We start from the raw sequence: 27,357 nt of genomic DNA, 5'->3' as shown, positions 1-27,357 counted from the left end.
AATGATTCATTAATTGAGTCATGATCTAAATGCAGAATTTACCTAAGTGATGTGAATAGTTTAGATTATCTGTGAGTAACTTTTAAAGAGAGGGCAACTCTTTTGGGTCCATACTGTACACAGAACTTGTTTCTATTTTGTTCATTCTGTATTTTTACTTTTTCATAATGGCTAATGTTGGGGGGTTATTTGTGCTTTGTGGACAATGCATTTCAAGTTACAAGAGTCTCAGTAGATGTACGCAACAATTGTAAATGAAATTACATTTGATTATTATTAAACTGCATGGCGAAAAAAACATAATTTTGTTCACAAAAATATGATGAAACAAAATAATGAGTAATAAAAATAAAGGCTACAAAGTCAGAGAGGTATTTGTTCAAAAGGAAGTGGTGAATTATCTAGGCGACCAGTAACTTCCCTTTTAACATGTGGCACGACTGACACTACGAAGAGGGGTGGGGAGGACTTGGTTTCTGAATGACTATGATGACATTACAAAGAAGCAAATCTATTTTCTGATTCCCTTTAGTTGACAGAATGCTGATGAACCACACAAACCAAACAGAGGATGAGCTCTTCTCCTGCTACAGTCCTTCGGTCGTGGGCTACCGGTACTTTGCTGTGCTGTGGGGATGTGCTGTGACCATCACTGGCACGGTGGGGAACCTGATGACCATTCTGGCCTTCGCCTTAGACCCGCGTCTGAGGACTCGCTTCAATGTCCTCATCGTCAACTTGGCTGTAGCTGATCTGCTGTACTGCACCATACTGCAGCCCATATCAGTTGACTCCTATCTTCACCTCCGATGGCGCAGTGGTCAGCTCTGGTGCAGCATCTTCGGACTGCTCCTCTTCCTCTCCAACTCTGTCTCCATCATCACCCTATGCATGGTAGCAGTGAGCCGATATCTGCTGGTCGCAAAAAGGGCTGTGTTTGACCGTGTCTTCTCCCGCGGTGGTCTTGTTTTGCTCCTCATTTCAGCGTGGGCACTGGGCCTCGCCAGCTTTGGCCCCCTCTGGCCCCATTACGTGTTTGTGCCACAGGTGTGCACATGCAGCTTCCATCGCACCAGGGGTCGTCCCTATAGCACCATCCTACTCTTTTTCTACTTTTTTGTTGGTCTGGGTTGCGTTGGTGTATTCTACCTCCTCATTTACAGACGTGTCAGGATCGCCTCCAAAGCTCTGCTCCGCTACAGGTTCAGCCGCCGGTCCTCCAGAAAGAAACCAGTTTCTTCAGCCCAAGGGACCAATGACAGTAGTGTAGAGAGTGGGGCAACAAAGACATGTAGCTGTGAGCTGAGCAGCCAGTTGGATCTAGTCAAAAATACAGATGAGATCACCTGTGAAAAATCCCCTAAACCTGCTCAGAGCACTGCTAAAGCCCTAAATTCATCACCAACCAACCCTCCCCCTGATAATCTCCATCCATCACCTTTATCCAAACCTGCTCCAACCACTGCAGTGCCCTCCTCCCACTCAGCAACCTCCGGAGAAGATGACGAATTTAAGCGTGTGACACGCATGTGCTTCACTGTTTTTCTGTGCTTTGTGTTCTGCTTCGTCCCCTTCCTGTTGCTCAACATAGCCGACAAACAGAACCACGCCCCACAGGTGCTGCACATGTTCAGTGCAAACCTCACCTGGCTCAACAGCTGTATCAACCCTGTGCTCTATGCTGTCATGAACCGACAGTTTCGACAGGCCTACCATGTGCTGCTCACCAGGGCTGCTACACCTTTCACCTGCCTCTGGACCCGGTGGTCACTACCAAGATCCTAAACTCCTGGAGCTTAAAGATATAATCCATGAGATTTTTATCCAGTTAATTGTCTGTTAAGTTACCATTTATCAAAGAGTGAGTTAAAACAGTTGTTATTGATCATTGATCTGCACCAACTCAAGAAACTCCTCAGTGACCATCAAAGTGTCATCAACAGGAAGAACGGCCAGTTCAGCAACATCTGAAATGTCCATCGTTTCATCAAATGCAACAAATAAGGTGCAGGAAATGCAACATTACTGCATATGAGAAACCGCCAATGTTACAAAATCAGCACAGAAGATTCCTCTTTGACACAACATGCCTTATTTCAGTCATTGAGGAACTTGTGACTGTTTCAATTCTGTATGGCCTCCTTCATGTTGACAGTACATGACTAATGATGAAAAATGTTCTGGCTTTTAGTTTGATGTGAGGGTGGATGGAGTGTGCTTGAGTTGTGTAAAAGCATTTATTTATTGATAGTGACAAAGGCAAATCACGTAATGTCCACACCCTACAAACTGTCACATTTCATCCTACAAGATCAAAGAAAACTAATTTGATGGTTTGATGAGAAATGGAAACAAATAACTTCTATTTTTGACACTCTACACAAGCCATTGCTGTCTTTTTTGATTATTTATTGTTTATTATAGGACATGTGAAATTGAGGCTGGGTTATGTCCAAAATGTCTTTCCCATTACAGGTAATTACATATTTTTAAATTCCAAAAATGAGTAGTCTATATGAAGTAACAACATGGTAAAGCATATTTTTGTATACTACTGTGGGGAATTAAACAATTTAAAAAAAAACTTCTCATTTCATTAAGATCTGAACGTAGTGACGTTCAAACGATGTAACTATAGCTGTTAGTTTTTAAACATAAAAACAATATAGAAAAATATAGTTTTTATATCTTTTTTATGATGTTCCTTCTTCTACATCACCTTCCTTCATGGAGGACTTGATTTCAATATATCCTGATATCTGCTCACATGTGTGAAACCCTGGATTATGTAATCCAGTTGCATTGAACAGTGGTGATGTAAAGTTTGATTACAAAACCAGAAGTGCAATTTTCAAATGATTTTCAGGTATATATTCAGGTATTTCAGACAGCACTCTGAATTTTCTGAGAAGTTTGAGTTAATGTTGCCATTAAAGACAATAAATCATCATATTGAATTTATCTCACACTCAACATTGGGTCCAGCCATGCATGGACTGAGTGAGCTTTAGTTGGTCATATTACATTTTTTACAAGATAAAGTCAAACCGTTAGCACAGGGGTGCCCATTCCTGCTCCTGGAGAACTACTGTCCTGCATGTTTTAGGTTTCTCCCTGCTCTAACACACCTGAGTCTAATGATGTGCTCGTTATCAAGCATTTGAAGCTGGTCACAGGTTTGATGATCATTAGACTCAGGTGTGTTGGAGCAGGGAGAAACCTAAACCATGCAGGGCAGTAGCTCTCCAGGAGCAGGATTTGGCGCCCCTGCGTTAGCATGTCCGTTTTAGAAAGTCAGTCATTATTTTTGTGGTTGGTTGGTGAGAATTTGAAAATGACTTTTATGTGGCATTTGCACGACACGGATCACAAAAGTCTTTCATACTAGCCTACCACATTTCAAGGTCAGGTAATTTACCACATCAACGGCTGGCTAGACTGTTACATAACGTTTGACAGCCATATGAAGAAAGCAAGTTACGACTGACCTTTTTAGATCGTCTTCTGTCTTCACAAACCCTTAATAAAATATCTAAAGTGCTCCTGGATCGTCCGATTTCCAGCGATGAGAAGTACTGTACTAGTTCTTCCAACTTCGGTGTGTTCAACATGGACGAAGAAGAGTTGTATTTCATCGCTAAGAGCAACAAAACAACTAGTAAATATTCATTTCCAGTGTGAAGCTTTATGTGAAGGGTTTTGTCTCAGTACATTCTCTAAAAAACACTAATATAGACCTTTTTAATGGAATTCCATTGCTAGGCAACAGCCATGGTCCTTGTTAACATCCGGTCAGTTGATGTCATTCACAGTCACTGCTACAGGAAATAAACTAGGACACATTTAGAATGTTTATGTTGTTTGTTTACATCTTTGAAAAGGGCTATATAGCCCTCAAAGATGTAAACATAAACATTCTAAATAGTTTATTTATCTCGCAGGAAATTAACAAGGATCATGGCTGTTGCCTAGCAATGAAATTACGTTGAAAAGGTCTATATGACATTGCCTGATTTATAATCAGTGTTAAAGGTTTAATATGTAGAATCTTTATTAAAAGCTATATATTTTTTTAAATTACACCAACAGGGGCGTTTTGAGGGGTACAGAATGTTCCATAAAAAAACATATTTAGTCTGAAGTTTCTACGTTTCTCCTTGAAGCTAACTTTCATGTTAACTTAGCTGTAACGGTAACTGTCAGTAAACTCCTCCGCAATACTTTTTTTTGTGGTGAGATTTGACGGAGGGGATGGGTTCAAACAGATTAAACAGACTCTGGTCTCCTGTAGGCTACTGGGAAAACATATAAATATATTTATAATATAAAGGGGTTTTCTCTTTGTTTCCTCAGGGTGACGTAGTGCAGTTTGGTGCTTAAACATACAGCAGCACAGTATTGTGCTCAGAGAAGGACGTGATGGTCATTGTTTTGAACATATCCACTGACATTCACCTGCAATGGACGCAGGGACATTATACGGGCCTAATCAAAGAGTTCATACATGTACTCTCATAGTGAGAAATAACTCTAACTATAGTATAATCTACATCATACAGTATAATAATCAATCTGAAACTGCACATCGTGGTGGAAGTAAGTAGGTCAACATAATAAAAGTGCGACCATGCAAACTTACATATGACACTATTTTGGATATTGTAATACTAAAATGTTTTTTGAAGGAGCTGATGCAACATCTGAGGATGAACTTATTGAGAAAACTGAAGGCAAACCTCCTGTAAAAACAAATACACCTGAGGATGTTCATCAGCTCCCACAAATGATGTTACAACATGACTAGAACTGTGCTGACTGCACAATACCAATGTTCTGAACAGATACTACATAAAACAAAGTAATATCTGATGTATTTCACTTAAGTAATGTTCCCAAACAGAAACTAGCATAGTATTGCTCTGAGGGGGTGGGCAAGAGTGACAATTAGGATGAAACAATAGGATGCAATTTTTTGGGAAGAATAAACATAATGTGCAGTAGAGGGTTAAGATTTTGCATTGCAGTCTGAAATAGGCATCAGATCTGCATCATAACCAAGCTACTGAGAACATAGACTCATGATACTTCTCATTTGTTAGTTTACAACATTTTAATTATTAATGAACTGCCATTTCCCTTTTATTGGTGATAACATTTGGATTCAAAGGAACAGGTTAATATAAAAGCCTATAAGTTAAGGGAAGGAAGTGCAATGTGTCAGTGCAATTAATCACAAGTAGGTGGTAACAACATAGCAACCCAAAGGGACTCACAACAAACATTAACACAAAAAATGAATGTGCAGTCTGTAAACTGTACTCAACAATACCTCATATAAATCTTTTCACACCTGCTTACACTGTCACTTTTATATTGTTCCCTAGATGTCTTATCTTGAAATAACAGGGCTCCAAAATGCAAAAATGTTCATGCCCAAGAGTTTATGACGCATGATAGTTGATGGGTCTAGAACAGGGGCCTGGGACAATAATAGAGTGAATATCAGTCCAGCTAATTAAATTATCACTCTTTTATGTCTTCAAATAGTCTCACTGAACCATTATAAACAATAGTTTAACATGATAAAGGGGAATTACAAAGCTTATATTATACAGATTTCGAAGTGCACACATCATTCAAATACAGATTGCAAAAAGCCATTATTCAATATGGACTGTCAGGGTTAGCAGAGGGGCTGTCAAATATTTTGTAAAAAGCAAACTATTATGTTCACAGTGGATCTGCTACGTGTGACAAGCTGACAATGGATGATATAGTGGTTTGGTTAAATATGCGCAGAGGCTTACTGGAAAATGCTTCCACATGATTGTGGAGGCAGACAATTAAACCCTGGGAGACTGAAGTCAGGCAGCTCCGGCTCATCTTGCAAGATGTCCGAGTCAATGAAGAGGTTGGGGTTGTTGAGAAACAGCTGTAAATCATCCTCTGTAGTGGGAACAGAGCCAGACAGCATGGGATCAGGGTGATACGCTTCCAGAGGATGAGGGCTCCCGTTTGGTTCTGAGTGCAGAGAAAGGGAAGAGAGAAAGATATTGTTTCTGCTGTCATGGCTGTGTTGTTTATTTTCTGTACTGTTTTCACAAAAATGTGATGTGCAATGCAACTCAAAAATAGAAAAAAGAAAGTACAGACTGATGCTCTGTGAATGAATAGATAGGTAAGGTTTAAGTATGCGTAAGATCCTTCTGAGTTGCATGCAGTGATGTTATTTTTGCTTGCAATTAACAAACTATTCAACTTTTTAAACACAATTCATTACACTCGGTCTATGTTGAATGATGGTATTTTCTTTTTAGTTTGTTTTGCTGTCTTAATAACTCAATTAAAAGTACTTACTACCTTTTGTAATTCATAAAGGAATAGTTGAGCATTAAATATAGGCCAACAGCGAACCGCTGATTAGCTTAGCTTCGCTTGAAAACTGGAAACAATAGTCCAATAGTCAAAAAAATGTAATAAAAAAAAGCCAGCATCTCTAATGTTAGCTAATTAATACGTTAACAACATTATTTCTTGGTTCTGAGCAGTTGCTAGGGAACTAGGGGAGATTGAAGTCGGGGCCAAGAAATAGCCCAGCACATATCTAATAACCTTGCTTATAGTTGTTTTAACACTTGGGTTTTTGTTTTAATAATCTAAACAAAATATAACTTGTTAATTAGTGAGTTATAGAGGTGCTGGTAGGTAGATTTTGTTACCATTTTATAAAAGGGTTTCTCTCATATGTCCATAGTTTTTACTTTCACCAAAATGGTACATGGATCCGCACACAGTCAAGCTCATTATTTACAGGACGCAAAGTCCTTTCCAAGTCCTGAAAAGTATATTTCCAATGGATTGAAATTGAATCACTGTCAGATCAAATGTCATCGCTACCAGAATTACTCCTAGTGATAACAAGAATTCAAAGGAGAAGACGAAGAAGAGTTAAAGCCACATCATCTTTGATTTCATGATTGGTTGTTGTTCAACCTTTGGCTTCAATACATACACCAAGCAAATTACCCAAGCATCAGAAGGTAGAATAAAAAATCTATTAAAAAAATGACAAACATGTTAGCAACAGTTTTGTTAAAACCAATCATCTCCACACCTGTTAGACTTTATGTGCAGTAGAGCAGACTACTGTGAGCATGCATGCAGTAGAAGAAGCACACAGCCCAATAGCACATGAGACAGAACTTCTACATCTCATAGCTGTCATAGGACATTTATTTAGACAGCATCTTCCCCGTTGATTTCTTAAACCGAAAAAGGCCAAAATAAAGAGGGCAACAGAGCTCTGTGATGAAGGGAGTGGGATTCGTGGGTTTCAGCTGGATGGGACAGCAAGGACAGCCATGACTCACCAGCTGCCTCTCCACACAGGCCATTCATTGGCTCCAGGCCTTGACCCTGTGCCATGTCACAGGACATGGGTGACCTAGCCTCCAGTGTGTTCCTACATGACCAATAACAAACAGTCATTACAACCAGTTGCTCATGACATAAAACAGGGTGTGGGTACACTACTTCTTAGATGAAGCAAGTGTATCTTTAGTTTGTAGTTGCTGCTTCTGTATAAATAGCACATTTAGAATATAAGGGACTGTTTTATTCAAATAAGCAAGATATTGTAAACCATGCTGGGAAAAAAAATAATAATAACCGACTTACTCCTTTGAAACAAACACCAGCTTGGTTTTGATGTACTTGATGTAAGGACTGTCATCTGAAAAAACACAAGTTTAGATATTAATGTGTTTTTTCATCCCAAACACCGTCAAAGTAATTAGAGTAAATAAAATACCTAACACTACTGCAAGACAAAACACTATTCACATATAATTAACCAAAACAGCAAATTGGTGTTTGGCAAATTTGTTTTCTAAAATATTTATGTAAACAAGCAAAAGGTATCAACAAAATCATTTGATGCCCCTACTTCCAGTCTTCTCAGAGTAGTATTTTCCAAAAGCCTCATCTTTAGGGGTGTTGGGATATAAGTAGAGCAGGGGATTTTCTGGGATATTTTCAGCTTCTAAGATCTGAAAACTCCTGATGATTTCTTGGAAGGGGATCTGGCAGAGGTCAACTTTGGTGAAGGGTTGGACTGTCTTTACGTCAGGCTCACCTGCAATAGAAAGAGTATGATTATTCATAGGCAAACATGGTGACTTTAGGTAAGCTTAACGGAAGTTTGTATATGTCTCCCATGTAAAGATTTCAAAATGTTTTTTAGAATTATCATAAAATAGAAATATCTCACCAGTTATGGTGGTTTCCACCCAGGAAAAGGTGATTCCTCCAATGACACTTTCACTGAAGCGCAACAAAAACGTTCCTCTCTGTTTCTTCTTCAGGAGCGACTTCTCTTTGCCTTTGCTCACAAAACCCATGATGAGGCTAAAGTACAGATTAAAAGTTTTACATAAAACAAGTAACTTCTCCCATGACATGAGCTAAGCATCTCTGTTTTAAATTCAGATGAGACAAAACATACCCATCCCTCCACAGGTCTTCAAGGTATGTTTTCACCATCACCAAGATACCATCAAACCACACCCAGAAAGTGTCAGGAGTATTTTCCTGTAACAATAGGTGTAGAAAACATCATCAATTCACACCTACAGTATATTCATTAACAATAAACACGACTGCGAATCTACAGCCACACAAGTGGCTTTGTGAGGTTCTAGTGCTCATTGTGAAGGAAATCAAACTGTACGCTGGATAAAAATTAGGGGAGCCTATTATCCCACAAGGGGAAATTGAATTTTTTCACTCTTATTATTAATCATGTTACAGTGCCTTGCTCAACAGCACCTCGGCAGTGCCCAGGAGATGAACTGGCACCTCTCCAGCCACCAGTCCACGCTCCATACACGGTCCACACAGGGACTTGAACCAGCGAACCTACGGTTCCCAGCCAAGTCACCTATGGACTGAGCTACTGCCGCTCATTATACTCTTTTTCAGGTTCCTACATGCTTCTTGTTTACATGCTATAATGTCAAAAAACACTATTTTCCTCATACTGCTGATGGCTTGGGCCTTTTGTCCCCTGAAATATACCCGATTGCTGATTGGATGTAGCTCTTAGTGGGATGTGATGTGTGGTCGTACAGACCTACAGACGCAACCACAACACGGTAAAGTAGAGACTTGTAGACTAGTAGACAGTCTTTTATCCAGTGGGGTAGTAGAAGAACACAGCAGCATGCTCCATACCTCTCCCTCTCTCTCTCTCATTTACACACAAATGCGCATACACACACACACACACACACACACACACACACACACACACACACACACACACACACACACACACACACACACACACACACACACACACACACACACACACACACACACACACACACACACACACACACACACACACACACACACACACACACACACACACACACACACACACACACACACCAAATACTTTTACAGTGCCTCTGATCTAAGGTCCAGTGTTTTCTTTCATGTTACTTGTACATAAGATGACTTAAATCAAACTACAACTATTCTGTATTTCTCACTTAGAGGAAGAGCAGCATGCAGCTGTATCACTGATCAGCTGATCACCGGCAATTTAAACCTCTTCAGAGTGATACGTCACCTCCGGAGTCTCCTAAATCCCTCTCTGGCCTTTTTTTGGTAATGGGAACACGTCGAGTGAAAGGCCATTTGAGAGGGCCTGCCCTGAATGGGCACTTAATGGAAACACGCCTACTCTGTTGCGCAAGAAACAAATATTACAGCATGTAGCTACATGTAGTAAACAGCATCTCGTTCAACCAGAGCTTTTTGAGCTGTACTAAGTGGGCATGCCCGGTGTGCCATGCCTGGAGCAGATGACCTTATTTGAAAATCTGTGAGGGCTTGATGTCAGAAAAACTGTTGACAGCCGTCTGTATCCTGAGCAGATCTGCTCATGGGGGGTTAACCTAGTTACCGTAAACACGTTTACCTCATTAATTGAGACTTTGGACATGTTTAGCATGAACCTCCAAACTTATAACAAGATATATATATATGACAGAAACTAAAGAAAAGCATAATCCAGCTTTTAAGTCTGACGTTGCACCCTTTCAAAATACGATTTCCGGGTCCAAACACTCCTTTGAAACAAGACAGGCACGGCGGCCGAACATGTGAACAATTACGATCACACCTAAAGTCATTTAGACACCTTTTTCATCGATAAGACAAAGGTAAAATGACAATACGTTGATTTTTATGGCTGTCAGCTAATGAGTTCACACTGTTAGCTTGCTAATTTTTAGCAGGAAATGCTAATCAAATGCAATGCCTTAGTTTACCATGTTATGTAGCTGACACGCATGTAACAACTAACCACAACATACATGAAGGGAATGTTATTAGTTTTTAACCCAAATATTAAACAAACTAGCATTTTAACTTGATGGTGGCAGTGGAGGAAAAATCAGGGGATGACTAAAGCAGCAACTTCTTGGTAAAGCCAGGGGGGGTGAAGACAGGCGATCACCAAAGTCGAAACATTTCAAGTCAAGTGGTTAGAGTTAAAATTAATCCCTCGAGCCACGCTGCTAAATATTTTTTAGGATCCAGCGTTCTTACCTTGCTAAATTTTGACCAAGCTACTTTGCAGGTGTCATAATTCTGCTGCTTTCCTGGTGGGATAGAAAATACAAGATGCATTATGCAACTATCATTCACTGACATAATCTATCATATAGCCATGAACAGCTTTCAAAAATCTGATAAAGTTGTGAGAACAATCACACTTTTGAGCTTATCAGCTAAAAGCTTAAAGTTTTGGGCATACGTTGTTTGATCAGGGGAGAAGATGGCAAAAGTACCAATTTACCATGGTTAGAGTTGCCACTATACTGTATATACAGTATGGTCAGCTCTATTCTTACCAGAAACTAGATACAAAACAGCTGGTTCACTGGTTATTCAGTGAAATAATGTATATCCTTCCAAATGGCATGTCAAGTGGCCAAAATATAATCTTTAAGTGCAAAGTCAGTAAAACTGCAATAACTTGTGTAACATTTGTACCAAGGTGTTCCCTGGTATCATGTTTGATTCAGAGATGAATTAATTCAGCTCTATTTATGGACAGAACAAAGATACAAATAAGCGAAGACGTGCACCTGAAGCAGAACATAAAAGCAATGTTTACCAAAGAGTCTGTGTGCAATCATTTCCAGCTGAGTCTCATTCAGACCACGTTTAGTGGCAGAGAGAAATTGCCAGCTCAACATCTCTCCAAACTGAGGCCAAGTGGCTGCAGGAGAGTTGGCAAGGAACAGGACATCCTGGAGAAACAGATGCACATTAACAAATATATACTTCATTCATTTCTATTGCCTTCTAATAGCACACTTGAACTGCAAAAATGCCACGTGGTGTGAGTGTGTAAGTCACGGGGATGTCTCACCGTGGTGTCCAGGCTGAGCATGTTAAACCAGAGGACAGACGCCCAGGCGCTCTGCTGCTGGCTGGAGTTGGAGATGATGATGACTGGGATTGACGAGGCCTAGGTTGGGTAGCAGGGGGAAAAAAACTATTATTTAGGACATTTCCATAAAAGAATACACTTAAAACAAGTATATGCCTTTGTAAAGCCAGCCATATAACAAGAAAAGAAGCAGAATAAACTCCACCTGCAACTCAACTGACAGGCCTTTCAGCTCAAATACAGTGTCAAAGTAGATGATGTGCAGCTCCTCTGTCACACTGAGAGAAATCTGTCAACACACCCAACACACACACACACACACACACACACACACACACACACACACACACACACACACACACACACACACACACACACACACACACACACACACACACACACACACACACACACACACACACACACACACACAAACACAAACACACAAACACACACACCATTTATTTTGTTTTCACATGTTCTTGAATTATGACGTACTGGGTTAAACTGACAGCAAAGACAGTAAATTCAGGATTGCCAAAGTCAACTCACATCACTGACTCCTTTGCCGCCACCTCCAGACTTCTGCTCCTTCAGAGTCTACAGACAAATAAGAGTATAAAAAACTAATCACACAACAATACTACCACCTGAGATGAAAGGTGCTGCTTTACTGTATGTGTGTACGCACTTGATGTCAACAGTTAAGTACAATATGTTATAGGATTTAACCTTCATTGTATTACAAGCTTTACATCTAATTGTTGATAGAAGTTTCCTCAGTTGTCATTTAATATTTTTTTCTCTTTTAAAATCATTATTACTCACAAGATGTCTGAAGTCGGCCACCATGCCTCCACTCTGGCTCTCTGCCATGTTCAAGGCCTTAACTTTGGTCCCCAGGACATTAAAACGACGATATCTGTGAATATACTAGCTTTAGTAAAAACATTTCACATCAAACGAAAAGTTTAATACAGTGCCTCTTGAATAACATAATACTAATAACAAAAATTATATTAATAATAATAATAATAATAATAAGGAAGCTAAAGTTATATAAAAAAATACTCACCCTTTGATTTGAGGAGCCTCCCTAATTTTAAGGAGGAGAAGCACAACAGTCAAAACACATTATCTATTGTTTGAAGAACTAAAGGCTGCAGGTGTGACGTGGGCATAGTTAAAAGCAACTCAAAATAAAGGAGGAATCTCACCTGTCCATGGACACATTCACTTTCATGGAGTGGTTCAGCTCAGGAAACTTAACAAGAAGTCTGTAAATATTGAGTCAGGTGTAAGGTTTTAGAAATATTAAGATACTAAACAGTCAATTGTGAAAAAACAGGAAAATAGAAACACTGTAAATGTTACAATATGGAACAAAGTAGGTTTTAGAGATCAAAGTCACATTTGGGAACCACTGGTGGTACAGAAGCTCCCTCTACTGGTATTTGGAGGAATTTCCAAAATGTATTCTTTAAATTATAATAATAATTTAAATATATATAATGCTATCAAATGAATACATTTAAAATTACTATTGGGTTTCTGATTTGTCATTTGTAATTCAAAATAAATGTAGTCTTTCTTGTAATATTTTTGTTTGGATGTCAGCCTGCTACGTTGCCAAAGAGTCTCTATGGTAAAGATGCATTTTAAGCTGTGCCAGTAGGATTAAATGGTACACACTTCCTGTCTCCTAGGTGGACATGGTCTCCTTTGAAAGTGAAGTGAACGTCTTGATGTATGACAAGTTATACTTGCATATGATTTTATATTTTCTCCTTTGCTTAAGTTAGATATTTACACAACTAACTGCCATATTTGCCATTACAAAAATGAGTCATCTGAGGCGTTTGTGAATGTTAGTTGATGTTGGCTTAGCTGTGCTCACAGAAGAGTTTGTTGCTGAGACAGAAACAGGCCTAAAAATAAATTCATTTTCTCCTAATTTTCAGACTGTGGCTTGTGATAAATGGGTCCAATATTTACTTCAGTGACTATGGGGCTACGGGAAAGGTCATAATGTGTGTTCAAGTTCACTTCTCTGATTGGAATCAGCTGTATTACACTGCAGACCCATTGTTTAAGTCAGACTTTCCGCGGTTTAGGGAATAAACAAATACAGGAAACTAAAAATCAGCGATTATAACAGCAACGATGAAATGCCGTTCATTGTGGGGACAAGAGACTCCCTTTATGAGCAGGAGAAGAACTTTTACTGAGGGAGACTGAACAAAGAGAGAAGGAAACTTCTGTGGAAATGAAGAGCGCTGTCTTACAGCAAGGTAAAGCTGCAAAAATATTCTAAATCTAGTGTACATTTAAAGTGAAAGCTGCCCTCGAGTGCGGTCGGAAATGTCGAGATCATAACAATGATCCGACAGAAAACAATAGTCTAAGAGAAATATAAAGACTACTTGTGCTACATTAGGGGGTTAAAGAACACAACAGGATGTCACAAAAATGGGCCATAAGTGAAACTCCCACCACCACACAACCCTGTAGCAATTTGCCGGTGCTGTCTATGGCTCTGTGAAAGCTGCCCAAATGAGCTGTGTTAGTTTAAAAGCCAGCTCTAGTACAACCCCTCTGAATAGCAGTCAACAGTCGACAATATATAATCTTCTGATTAGGAATAAACCTGCCTCCTGCGTGAACTGTCCGTAGCTGAATAGGGTTGGTGTGTGCTACTGCAATTTTCAGTCACAGTGGAGGTACTTGGAGACCCTAATATTTTCTGAGGTGGTACGCAGTGTAAATTGTTTGAAAACCATTGCTATACAGCCAAATTAAACCTCATTTAGGTGGGTTTAGCTCCACTGCAAACCTATGTTGTGGTCTGTTCCTGTAGATAGAAGCACACTGCGCTCTTTTATTGGTCACTTCTTGTCAATGACAATGACAGCATTAGTCAGAATGTGTCAAGGAAAAGTCTAAAAATATAGATAATGTTACAAACGTACTCAAAAGTAGATTTGAATAAATACATAGGATTGTAGTGATTGTCTGGAGTGGAACACTTGCCTGGTCTTGACAGAGAACTGAACGTTTGTGCGGAGAACCAGGGATCCTTTTCCCTGAGGCATGGATGGCTGAGTCTCAACCACAAAGGAACTTCAAGAAACAGTAAAACAAGGATGTCAGGAAATTCTTCAAGGAAATCACAAGAGAGTAAGAGAGTGTAAGAAAGTGTGTCCTAAAAGAGAGACCTTTTGAGTAAGGCTTGTAGAAGAGTATCTGCTCTCTTCTGCATTGCAGGTTTTTGGGCCTTCACAGGGTCGTTGTCATATGACACTTTTCCTACCAGCTCCTCCAGCTTACCAAGAAACTCCCGCACCTGGAACAGACACACTGCCACACAGGTGAACCTACAAAACACGAGGAAAAGAGAAAAGTGTTGATGTTCACACAAGTCTTAGAAAATGGAGAAAACAATGGGAAAAACACACCAACAAATGAAGTGGGATGTGAGGTCTCAATTTCAACACATAAACAACCCATTTTTCTCCAGCCTAGCAATTTACATATGGGTTATTGAAATAACTTCTACAGTGAACACCAAAGATAAAAACTAATGTGGTGGAGCAGGTGGAGATGAACATACCACTTCTCTAGTTGATCCAGACAAAAATCGTCTGGAGCGCCAATGCAAGCTTTCTGCTGCCTCCTCTGCCACTCCACCAGCTCCTTATTCACCAATATCTCGATCAGGTCATCAGTCCTGTCCAGGAGCTTAATAAGGCCTGACAGTGTGCTCTACGGTGACACAAAAAAGATAAGGAAATAATTGGACTGAAGAGATGAAGGTTTTATTCTCGAACATGAATAACGCCATACCTTTCTACATTCATCCAGTCTGTTTACAAGTAACTGAAGAACGTTCATCTGTTCCTTCTTCACAGCTTCATCTGCCACAGCTGCATAACCGTTTCCACAGTGGGATGACATTTTCCATAGCAGACAGACAAAACAAAAGAGAACATATAGCTGTGATTCATCCCTCTTTATTACTCATTATCACAACATGCAAATATAACCAGAAATTATGAATCTGCTTGCCTTCCATCTTGTGGGTTTGGTATTTAAAATCAAACTCGTCTTGCTGCTCCTCCAGACACAACATTGTATGTTCCATGCACTACATTACAAAAGTCCAGAGGAAAAAAATGAATGAACTGTAATATTTCAACTTCAAAGCACAACATAAAAGGCATTAAGCGACATAATCTGCACCTGCACTTCATTCCTGAGGCCAGCCATTTTACGCTCAAGGTCCTGCTGGCTGCTGGTCTCCATGGCTTCCTGCTCCACACGCAAAAGCTGGACCTGAGACCAAGAAAAGGAGTAGGAGGAGCAGGTGCAGAGATCAAGTGTGAGTGAGAGTGGCAGTTAAAAGAATACCGCTGCTTGGTGGAAAATCTTGTTTTTTTACCCCACATAATAAGTCCTGTTGATTGTTTTTAGCACATGTGGTGCTTTTAAAAAGACAGTAAAAACATTTTTTCAGAATAACTGATTAAAGGTATAACTTTAAAATGTTTTCTGTAAAATTAGCATGTGACCTGTTTTAACCCCGGCCTTCAAAGAATCGAACTGAAGAATTGTTATGAACCAGAATAGATATAAATCAAACACTACCCAAGCCTTATGTTGTATTAGCAACAGGGTGTGTCCCATCTATTCATTGTGTCAATGAGTTGATGAGTTGTTGCCCTAACCTTCTCTTCGATCTCAGCATTGTTCAGGATTTCCTTCTCTTTTCCCAAAAACCACAGTATTGTGTTTGCCAAGGCGCAGGGTTCATCCAGGTACCTCTGTCAGGGAAAAGAGGTCAGATCATCAGAAAAAACTTTAATAATAATTACTTAAAAATATTAGCACAGGCAGGATTTCTTTATTGGCTGACCGTACTAAAAGGAAAGTAAAAGAAACTCCAGATCTTTCTCTTGACTCAAGCATAATGCAAATTCAACAATGCTGCAAATCTATCTGAAGGGTGCCAAGTATATTCAATGTGGATATTTCCAATTCAAAATAACAATTACTTGTGTTTTTGTTTTTACAACATGCTCATCCAGTCAAACCTGAAAGTTCTGTTTGTAGCGTCTAATGTTGTGCTGCAGTAAGAATGACTCCTCCTGGACAAAGCGGCTGTGTTGGATATCCAGATTCTCCAGCAGGCACTGGAACAGCACCTTAGCAAAGTCATAGTCCCGCGCTGCTCGTTGCCTGCAGAACGAAAAACAAAGGTACAAATTAGCAGATTTTTTAAATTTAATCTACTGTAATTCTTGAAAGATATAATGTGGGTTGAATGATATCAAAACAGGGGAGCGTGCTGCCTTACCACTCCTGCTTCTCTATCCAGGCTGACAGGTAGTGGCGCACATCCATAGGCAGAGCATCCCTGTCATAGAGCTCATGTAACTGCTGTGTGTACGCAGCAGAAAGCTGCCTCAGTTTGTCCCACTGAGCCATCCTATCAGGGGAAACACCTGACACAGAAACAGCAAACCACTGTCAACGCGTGTGTAGAGAGGCTCAGTGTCCTGACAGCGCCACTTAGTGATATACAGTTATATAATCAAATTTGAAAGAGCAAACTCTGAAGATATCTGAAGATATGACCTGTGAATGCTAACTATGTTGAGTTATGACATGTAACTGAACGTCAATGACTGCAATTTGTGTTATTATCGTTGTAACAAGCCATTACAATAATAATAATAATAATAATAATAATAATAATAATAATAATAATAATAAAGATAATATTTTATTCAGGACACAATGGAAGGTCTCTAGTACAGTAAAAACGTACCTTAAATAAGTACAAAAAGTATCAATTAATGTATAGTACAATCCATAAAGATGGACATAAAGATACAACCTAGTCCCCATGTCTCATAGTAAGTTAGGACAAGTATACTTTATATGTGTGTCAGCATGTGTTGGACAAACTGTCAGTCATCAACAACACTCATATTACACATATATTTCCTCGAGTAGTACTCAAAGGGTTAATTGACGTTACCTTACTTGATGCAGTCCGAGTCCACTTAGAAACGCCTTAGTAACTAACTGGTCATTTAAGATTGCATTGCTACCTTCAGCTGTTGTTTCCAGGTTTGGTGGTTAGCTGTCTACTTTATTCTGGTGTTGGTAAAACCACTTCCAACAGTACGCAGACGTGTGAATGTTATTTCCTTAATGTTTTTTTAGCTCTCCGTTTCATTGGATATCCACTTATCCCTCCCAAATGATTCTTCTCAAGGTAACCACGGGCGCCATTTTGGCTCGGAAGCAACTGCCGTTAAACCAGTTTAAGAGCCGCAATGTCCGCGTCACGTCACCACAGTTTCCTCGGTGAGCTCAGAGCTAACAGCTCATTGGTCGAGCCGGACACTAAACAGCCCGCGCTATTGGTTCGTTGCCACGTCAATCTGACGCGAGGGGCGTGTCACGGAGCGAAATAGAAACTTATGGCCCCGTCTGAACATTTCCCGAGAAATTAGGTTGTGAAAGTGAGGAAGTGAGCACCTGACGCACTCGTGTTAAGTCAAAGAAGAGTTTTCTCTCTCTCTCATCTCTCTCATCTTCATCCGCTTATCCGGGGTCGGGTCGCGGGGGCAGCAGCTTTTAATACTGTAAATGTACAAGAATGTTCTGGATTATATATCATTAAACTATATATTATATTTGGAAAATTCCATATTTGTAAGAGAAATTGCCAGTCCACTTTACTAATACTTTATTAATCAATTTAAAGGTTGAATATGTAGAATCTTTATTAAAACCTATATTAATAAATAAATAAATAACACACCCACGGGCGTTTTGAAGGGTACAAAATGAAAGTATGGCTTTTTCATTTTTTTAAAATTAAGTGAATATATAGAGTGAGCTTGGTTAGACCCGGTCCAGTAGACTACAGGAGACCAGAGTCTGTTTAAGCCTGTTTGAACCCATCCCCTCCGGCAAATCACACCATAAAAACAAGTATTCAATTCAATTCAATTCAATTCAATTAAATTCAATTCAAAAAACTTTATTTGTCCCCGGGGGGCAATTCAGGGCACACAGAGCAGCAAATAACGACAGTATAACGACAAGTATTACAGATAAGTTACATCTAAGTAAACATGAAAGTTAGCTAAGCGACCAAGGAGAAACCATTTCAGCATGCGTTTTAATGCCTTTGAACACCTTTATCTCAGTCCATGGAGTGAATGCTTGGCCTAGATTGCTGAGACAAAAGAGCAGCTGCAGGATTGGCAAGCTCCATTTCACCAGTGCCAGCCTACAGTAGCTGCACCCAACAACAGACAACCCTGGCTACCCGCAATGCCTAACGCTTGTTGTGGGAATTTTGGATATTTGTAATTCATAATCATAGTTTTGTCAGGTCAGACACAGTTCAGTGTCTCCTCTGTCTCACCTTTTTAATGGATAATGCAAATAGCTAACTCATGATGATATATTGGCATATTTGTGCATCTGTACCCTGTGTTAGAGACCTTGTGATGAGAGAGGTTCAGAATGTTCAGAATTGTAATGTCTAAGGCATGTTTTTGTTTGGTCTAAAGACGTCACCCAACCAAGGCTATTCGTGTCCTGTCCCTCTCCCTAAAAGACTGTGCAAGATTTGGCACATCGTGATTCCTACTAGACTCTAACTTGTGAGGATGTAGGGATGAACGTATTTTTGTCTGCAGAGGAAAATGCTTTGGCAAAATAAACCACGGAGATGAGCTGATCCTGTTTGTTGATCTTTATTGAAGAATCCATTTCCACAACACGCTGTTGGCTGCTACAATGTAAACAGAACGTGACAGAAAGTCATTGTCAAACCCGTACATTTTTTTAAAATATTAATTCAGAATAAATAAATATTTTTATGAAAAAGCAATACTTTCATTCTCTACCCCTCAAAATGCCCCGTGGGTGTTTTATTAAAAAGATATTACATTTTCAACCTTTAATTTTAAAAAGAAAACTTTGCTTTTGACAACGACTTTCTGTCACGTTCTGTTTACATTGTAGCAGCCAATGGTGTTGGGCGTTGCTGGTTGCCAGGGTTGTCTGTTGTTGGGTGCAGCTACTGTAGGCTGGCACTGGTGAAATGGAGTTTGCCAATCCAGCAGCTGCGGTCACTGCTGAAGGAATCTTTTTGAGTTGAGAGCTAGCTAATCGATTACACACTACTCAAAGAAAGACCGGCTAACGTTAAATAATGAATTGATTGGTCGAAATTAGTCGTTACCCTGTATGATTCATCACTTGACATGGAGCAGGCTGATCTCTTGACACACTAGGCAAAGAACCTGGCAACCCGACTGCTGGAATTATTATTTGTTGTTGCAACCACGATCTTGAGACACTAGATGGTGGTGTTCTGCTCATTCTCCATATTCAACCTTTAAGCAACATAGCATCACCTCATATTAGTGTTAACAAAAAAGTTATTAAGACCTTCAAGTTAAACAGTTATAATGTGATGCATAGGCTATAACACAAATTAAAGTGTCTTTCTTTTTTGCTTTTGTTTTGTATTGTCTGTGTGGCAGCCTGTACCGTATCTGTATATGAACATGTGTACAGTTATGGTTATGTGTCTCTGACAGTCTCGTCACCAAACTACTGTATATTTTGAGCTATATCAATGCCCTGTGTGTGATGTTAAGATGATATTGTATGTCTAATCCCAATAAAAACATTTTCAAGTACAATAAGCTACTACATAATGGGAATACTATAAATAAATATGGCAAGAAAAACTGCAGGTAACAATAAATTATACTTCACTAAATATACTTATTAGTTATTTGCCACCACTACTACCTTAAAGATTTATGTACAAATATTCATGTCTTTGCAGAGGATATTAAATAACTTCTTATTTACTAGGTTTTTTTTGTTTTTTTTGTTAAATCTCTCATAGTTTTTTCCACTCAGCTACAACTCTTCTGGTCCTTGCCCCTCAGTGGATTATGTAACAATAACAGTAGTTTACTCATCTTTTCAGTTCCCAGTCACACCAGTAGATGTCACACTTGTTACACACACAAGAGAGAAGTTGGCCTCTTCCTTCCAGAAATCTCTGAGGTGTAGGCAACAAATGTACTTGGTTAAGTTTAGAAAAATCTAATTGTTTGGGTTAAAAAAAAAAAAAAAACACCTGTTAAAGACATTAGTTGGGATTTTGATTAACTGAAAATAAATTGAAATCAACCGTGCAGAAACTCGTCATCATTGGGCTGTGGAAAGAGTTGAAGACATTCTGGGGACCAGATTTTAAATCTGCACCCCCCTCAAAGTACACTCACTATGAGTTATACAAAGTTTTTGAATTATTTTTTATTTATATTCACTTATTCATATATGCAATAGCCTAATGCTATTCTTCCTTTGTGTTGGTGTTAAGGTAGTTTAAGGATAGGCTATCGAACGTCCTCAAATAGCAGAATTCAACCAAGTGTGTGTTAATTTGTGTGGAATGTAAACTCCTTGTCAGGTTGTTAAAATAATGCAGTTGTGACCTCAAGCGTCTTAAAGGGCAGCTACAAATTCCTATTAGTTTTGCTGAGCAACTTCCCCTGCTGAGCCGATGACCTGCCTTCGATACCCTGATCAAAAACATCGTTATAGCATCTCTGTGCTGGGGTAAAGAGAGGAGTTTAATACGTGTGTTGTGTTACTTCGAGACAAACTGACCTGTTTGATTTGATGTGCTAATGTTAGCCTACAGAGCGAGTTAGGCAACATTAACCACACAATAAGACTTGAACTGCACATTCAGTGTTTATTGAAATTGCTTATTAAGGTTACAGCTAGGACGGCACCTAATTTATAGTAATTGGCTTTCAGCCAGTAATAGCCTCTATTTACAAATATGACTGTATCTACACAGTATTATAACACTAATGAGCAAACTAGAAAAAACGGTAATGTACTGGCAACCCTGCTGCCAGTAGTCTACTTCAAATCAAGAAATAACAGCAGTGTAATGTAATCCAGTACATGGTTTTTATTACAGTAACACACTGTAAAGTAGATAACAGAAGGGGAACTGTAAAATTAACTAATTTAGAAGACAATAGTTCACAGTGAGATCTTAAACTAGTGTAGCTCCTTTAATCAGATCAAACAATGTCCATCCCGGAAGCAGGCTGTGTGTGTTCTGTGCTGGGCTTATCTGAGTAAACAACTCCCTTATCTCTTCCTTCTACATTTAGAGTTACGGTTATTTTATAGGTAGCTACTGAGTTTGGATTTAATCAAGATGAACAATTTACTGAGAAATAAAGAACTGTGGACTGGATTTAGATCAAGAAGGGAAGAAATGTATCTGTTTGGTAATTTTGTGTACAAAGTGAGTGCAAAGTTCACAGGACAGCGCTCAGAGAGATAATTTACTGCTCATCATTAATTACTCACATCTGTCCAGGACAATAACCTGGGCTTTTAACAAACACCTAATTTGCCTCGATAACTAGCTAACATGATAACAAACGCAATAAAATCCATCCATTCACACTGTAGCACTGTTTGGAAAGAAGGTTGAGGACAGGATCAAGGGTGAAGAGGCAGACGTTGTTATTTACCTTCATTTGTGTCTGTGGGCGCTGCTTTTTATGCCGTGTGCTTCTATGGATCAGTTACTCTTTTCACATGAAGCTACCTCGTCACCCCTAACGGATGAGCCTCAACGCAGTATTGTTATACAAATACTGCAAATCCACTCAGAAAAATGTGTAATCTTGTTTACAAAATAACCTAGATTATGTGAGGTCTGAGAAACCTATATCTTACTGTAGTAAAGATTCTTATTATACTCTCAAATAAACAATTCAAACTTGTATATAAAGCACATTAAAAGTCGGCTCACCATGACTTAACCTAAACAGAAAATATAGCTTAATGTTTATGTTTATTTTATTTAAGAAGGGACAATGCACAATAATTAACATGAGCACTTGAGTCCAACATGTAACTGTCTGTGCCAAATGCAGCCATGCAGGCTAATTTCCATCTACAGTCGCTGGCAAGTTGAAAGGAAATCACAAAAGTGCACACAAGCACAGACAAAACCACTAAGCACATAATGCAGGTCTGTAAGCTCATAAGTGTAGACCCCTAAGCACAGACAAAACCACACAAACAAATAGTAAAACAATGGCATAACCACTAGTGTATATTATGACAGTATGTTATTGTGCTGTAATGATTGTTGTTCATATATTCAGGGCGGACTCACACTGTCCTCCCGGACCGAGACCCGGACTTTAGGGTACTTGTCCCCCCTCCCTCTCCCCCCCGCGCCCCAGCCCCGTTTGTACTCACACTACCAGGGCCTCGGCCAATACTTCTTGCTGTCCATATGTCATCACGCCGTAACACGTCACACGCATTGATCGCGTGTGTGTGGCTTTGTTTACAAATTTTTCCATAGACCTCTGAGTTTTTGTGCGTCTTGTCGACTGTTTTTGAATATTTTCATCCGACCGAATCTGAAGTAAACACTCCACCTCCGCATCACACCAACGTGAACCTTTCACCACCATTGTTGTTGTTGTTAAATGTCCGCGCATGGTCCGTCCTTCTATTTACATGTCCGAACAGGCGGACATAACGCTACTGCCGTAGGGCTCGTGCTCGTGCGCGTACACGTGCGCACGCTCGTGCTCGTACATGTGCAAACGGCTCCGCTAAAGCCCACCTCTTTCAAGCGGGCCGTGGAGGGCCAGCTGGCCCCAGTTGAGCGCGGAGCGGGTGCGCTCACACTACTTAAAGGTACTAGACTTTAGCTGAAAAACCGGTTTTGGCCGCGGCCAAAAGGATAGTGTGATCACGCTGAGAGCGATGAGGGCGTGTGTTGATCCTCACTTGATCAACACTGTGGTTAGTGTTGCAGGCAGACCTGTGTGGCTCGAGAGGAAAAGGCTGACTTTGTATTTACTTTTTCTGTATGGTATTTTACATTCCCTCCGGCAGTAGTTCTGCTGATGAGTTTTGATTTTTGTTTACTTAATTTATTTTATTTGATCATGTTTTCCCAACTTAAGAAATCACGTTTAGTTAAATTCTTGCGTATGAATTTCACCTTTATCCAATGTGTTTCAATTGATTTTAATGTGGCCCTACCTGTCTGCAGTTTAATTTACCATAAAACAGTCTTACTTTACAATACAAACAATGTGTGTCTGCAAAACTACTACTGACAGTAACTGTATGCACACGTATATATTTAAGATACAATTTATTAAAATTTAAAGGCAGAAAACAACAAACATTTAGTTTTCAGTCTGTTGTCCCTGCAGCTACTGTAACACAGGATGTGGGAATGTGAGTCTGATCTGACAAAACTTTCACATGCAAGAGAAGAAAACAACAAGTGAACAGAAGAAAAGACACTGGACGGAGAGCACAAGGAAAGTCTTGAGGGATTTAAGGTTTAATTTCCTGAGACCAGTTCTTCAAAAGCTGCTGCTTAATATGAAACATTGTTCAAATATTTTATCCATTGTACACAAAATTTGTTATTGTACAGGAAAAAATGTTCAAAGTTGAATTTATGACATTACTTATTTTATAAATTTATTTTATATATTATAGAGATTAATCTACAAATAATGTGTAATGAAATTAGCTGAACTTTCATTATATTTTAGGATAGATTGTCTCATAACATAAACTAATTCAAATTATTTACAGACTAATTGATCACTGATATCATCTTCAATAAAGAATAATCATTGTGTCAAACTGTAAAATGAAGTTTGTGTGAACGGTCACACAAACAAAAAGCTTTTTTTTACCGTTCAAAACGTGATGCTGATAAAAATGTGTAATCTTGTTTTTCAAATAATCTAGGTTATATAAAGTGTGGTAAACCAATATGTTACTCTTCATGTCAGTTAACAAACACTGATCCTGTGTCATTGTTAAAAAAAATGTAACTGATAATCTTAATATTTTGTGCTAAAGCCTCACAGGTTGATTTATTGCTCCATCGGTCTACTGGATGGTGATGACGCCCTCCTCCCAGCTGAACTGGTTCACCAGCACATCGTCTTCCTGCTTCATGGAGTTGAGCAGATACTTCACACCAGCTTTCACACCAGTCTTCACACCTGCGCCCAGGGCGTAGCCTGCCACCCCGGCAGTCCCCCCTGTGGCGACCATGAGAGCATCCGTGCCGAGGTCGACAGCGCTGAGGATGGCTCTCTCCTTGGCTGTTTCTGAACAGTTAACCGAGGCATAATACACAGCTGTGCCGAGGTTGTAGAGGGTGCTGACTGCAGGGATCCACTCTACCACGCTGTACACACGCTCTTCACTTTTGTTGATGCAGCTCCTCTGGGGGCTTCGCTTCATCCGTCGACCTGAAGCAGCAGAGGTCAAGTCTTCTTCCTCTGCGCTGCACTGACGGATCCAACATTCAGATGCTGTGGATTCAGAGGGCAGGATGCGGCTGCCTTTCTTAAACACTGCCTGGTACTTCCCAGGTTTCAGTAGTCCACTGCTGGTCACACCAGCACACAGGACTCCCAGTCGCTCACAGGTGCTCACGGCATCCTTTAGATCACCTGTGGCTCCTTCCACGGCTGTTCCTGCCAGTGTGGTTCCCCTCACCCTGGCCCATCCCTCACACTGTCCTTCTTGTTTGGAGGAACCTTCTGCCACCGTGGCCAGCTGCTGGATGTTATACATCACAGCCTCTATGTGGCGCCCAGATTGGTCCCTCCTTGAAGGTGTGGATGCAGACTTGCTCATCCTCCTCTCTATCAGACCCTCCACCTCCATCAGGAGCTCTGCTGTGTCCGCCACTCCAAGCAGGTCGTACAGCTTGAGCACTAGGGTCTGCGCCTCCCGTGGGCAGCCTGCCACCACCAACACAGGCACTAAAGAGAGACCCAGGAGCTCCCGGGGGAACATAGACGATGATGGGTCATCCAGGGTGCTGGCAGACAGCAGCTCCTCACAGCTGACGTTGCCCTGAATGTTGAAATGATCTTGAATCTGCCCCTGAAGCTTCATCCTGAGGACTGATAGTATATTTTTGGCAGAACTCTCTCTCTCTTCTTTTTGTGCAACCACTGATACAGGGTCAGGTTTTTCTGCAGGTGGGAGAACCAATTGCAGCTGGGATCCCAGGAGAGACTGATGATCCTGTTTGGCTGTCTCCTCTCCTCCTTCATTGAAGTCAGCTCCTGGAAGCAGAGTGTTACTCAGCGCCAGAGGAGGTGGGACCCTGCCCAGAGCCTGTTCATTCAGCAGGAGCTGGATCACAATGAGCCACTTCAACTTGAAAGACATTATTCCAGTCTTGTTATAGCTTTCCCCCCCAAAAGCCTCTACATGAAACAAGTGAAAAGAAGAGGAAAATCAACCCAACAACATAACAAATTAGTCCTTATTGTACATATAATCCGGCAGTTGAGTAGATTTGTCTTTAACTCTCACACAGAGATTAAGTTGTGGCAAGAGACAGCCCTGTGGCTGCACCTTTCACTGCAGCCAATATTAAAGGACTCATTACTTGTATTCTGTTATGTTTCTGGATGATATTGTATGATTTCAGAATCCAGTCTGCCTTCAAAAAAAGCCAAATGTGGAGTAAAATACATTTATTGTATATATGAGTAGATATTTTTAATGTTGAGCAGGATCATTAATGCCAAAAGTCCCTCTATGACTTTGATCATGAATTAAATATCCTAACATTAGAGGAGAGCAGCAGGGAAATATAGTGGTGGAAAAACATTGGTACACAAAAAAAATGTATATTTTAAAATGTTTTAGCAATGCAAGAAAGAACAAAGCATACCAATACAAAGGCTGCGCTCTTTTTCCTGTAACTGCAACTTAAAAAAAGGAACATCGTTCCACCCACAATTTCACTTTTTCATTGCATCTTTTGATCTCATGGCAGTTACCATATGTCCGGCACTTACCTTAATAACAATCAGGTGTGGAGTCCAGAGTGTAGCTTTGCGCCCAAGATGGCTTCAGCGTGTAGGATGCTTTTTTTAACTCGGAACATGCAAAGGAATCTTCTTTTTCTTTGCCTCCAATGAGAATCTCCTTCTTTACACATGACATCCCACAGCCCTCCCTCTGTCTCATCTGTCTTTCAGCTCCCTCTTCTCTTTGGCCTCATTGCTCAACAGAGAGACCAGGGCTTGAATATTGATTCACGTGGGGAAAGTTCATGTGTTCTAAAGCAGTTTTGTTTGTCTGCCCTGCGATCCTCTCATCCCTCCCCCGTCCCTCTGCTTTCTCTCAGGCGGTAGGTTTTGTTTTTTTGACCCAAATACTTGAAAGAATTCTCCCCTCAAGTTTTATCTCTTACGCAGTCAAGACAAGTGAGGAAAACAGACGTAGGGCTATCTGAGGTAAAGACTCACAAAACGCAGGATTTGAAATACAAAACTCCATTTATAATAATGGATTTATTTTTACAGCTGAAGACCTGCTCACTGTCCATGTATGTTTATATCTTAACAGCACTTTCCTGTGGAAAAGGCTTTCTTTTATTCTGCAGCTCTATTCACTCACACTATAGAAACTCTTGGTAAAAAGTCCATTTGGCAATCAGAGCACCCAGAATAGCATACCCTGCAGCAGGACGTTGCAGTCCTATGAACACAAAGTCCTATGAACACAAAGTCCTATAAAGAACAGCCCTATTTTCAGATTTGTGGCCGTGCACTTTTCAGATCATCCAATGGGTTTTTAAATTAGCTTAAGAAATAGGACAATTTTGAACATTACAACCTTTAATCTTTCAGTTTATCTCAAAAACAAAATTAAAAAACGTCAATATTAGAGATGAGGTGGTCTCACTGGATAGCAGTGAGACACCAGCGTCAGTTAGGAAC

The 27,357-nt window shown here is 40.0% G+C and overlaps 3 protein-coding genes across 4 annotated transcripts; 1 reads left to right on the top strand and 2 right to left on the bottom strand.

Annotated features, from left to right (window-relative positions):
• Positions 1–540: 540 nt before the first annotated feature.
• LOC310965835 (G-protein coupled receptor 84-like) lies at positions 541–1,785 on the top strand (the record flags this gene model as incomplete). Its single annotated transcript, XM_083939588.1, has 1 exon — positions 541–1,785. The coding sequence occupies one exon, from the start codon at positions 541–543 to the stop codon at positions 1,783–1,785; it is 1,245 nt and encodes a 414-aa protein (XP_083795714.1).
• A 3,315-nt stretch (positions 1,786–5,100) lies between these two features.
• stat2 (signal transducer and activator of transcription 2) lies at positions 5,101–22,925 on the bottom strand. Of its 2 annotated transcripts, none has more exons than XM_083938854.1 (24): positions 22,817–22,925; positions 16,821–16,968; positions 16,558–16,702; positions 16,192–16,287; positions 15,707–15,799; positions 15,533–15,611; positions 15,311–15,390; positions 15,078–15,229; positions 14,683–14,841; positions 14,498–14,587; positions 12,685–12,744; positions 12,543–12,563; positions 12,296–12,389; positions 12,020–12,067; positions 11,673–11,756; positions 11,447–11,545; positions 11,189–11,324; positions 10,618–10,670; positions 8,504–8,589; positions 8,270–8,406; positions 7,946–8,134; positions 7,678–7,732; positions 7,371–7,462; positions 5,101–6,021 (listed from the first exon to the last, which is right to left on the bottom strand). In XM_083938854.1, exons 2-24 carry the CDS (start codon positions 16,949–16,951, stop codon positions 5,804–5,806), a joined length of 2,397 nt encoding a protein of 798 aa, XP_083794980.1. In that variant the 5' UTR covers positions 16,952–16,968; positions 22,817–22,925; the 3' UTR covers positions 5,101–5,803. The 2 variants fall into 2 exon arrangements, with proteins under 2 accessions (XP_083794980.1, XP_083794979.1); XM_083938853.1 differs by lacking the exon at positions 22,817–22,925 and adding an exon at positions 17,508–17,714.
• A 1,306-nt stretch (positions 22,926–24,231) lies between these two features.
• On the bottom strand, positions 24,232–26,490 carry apof (apolipoprotein F). Its single transcript, XM_083939499.1, has 2 exons — positions 26,431–26,490; positions 24,232–25,830 (listed from the first exon to the last, which is right to left on the bottom strand). The coding sequence occupies exon 2, from the start codon at positions 25,790–25,792 to the stop codon at positions 24,491–24,493; it is 1,302 nt and encodes a 433-aa protein (XP_083795625.1). The 5' UTR covers positions 25,793–25,830; positions 26,431–26,490; the 3' UTR covers positions 24,232–24,490.
• Between the last annotated feature and the right edge of the window lie 867 nt (positions 26,491–27,357).

Source organism: Echiichthys vipera (assembly GCF_963691815.1).
Source record: "Echiichthys vipera genome assembly, chromosome: X".
In the NCBI taxonomy this organism is placed as follows: domain Eukaryota; kingdom Metazoa; phylum Chordata; class Actinopteri; order Perciformes; family Trachinidae; genus Echiichthys; species Echiichthys vipera.
The sequence above is the reverse complement of the archived record's forward strand: the minus strand, read 5'-3'. Positions and strand labels throughout refer to the sequence as shown.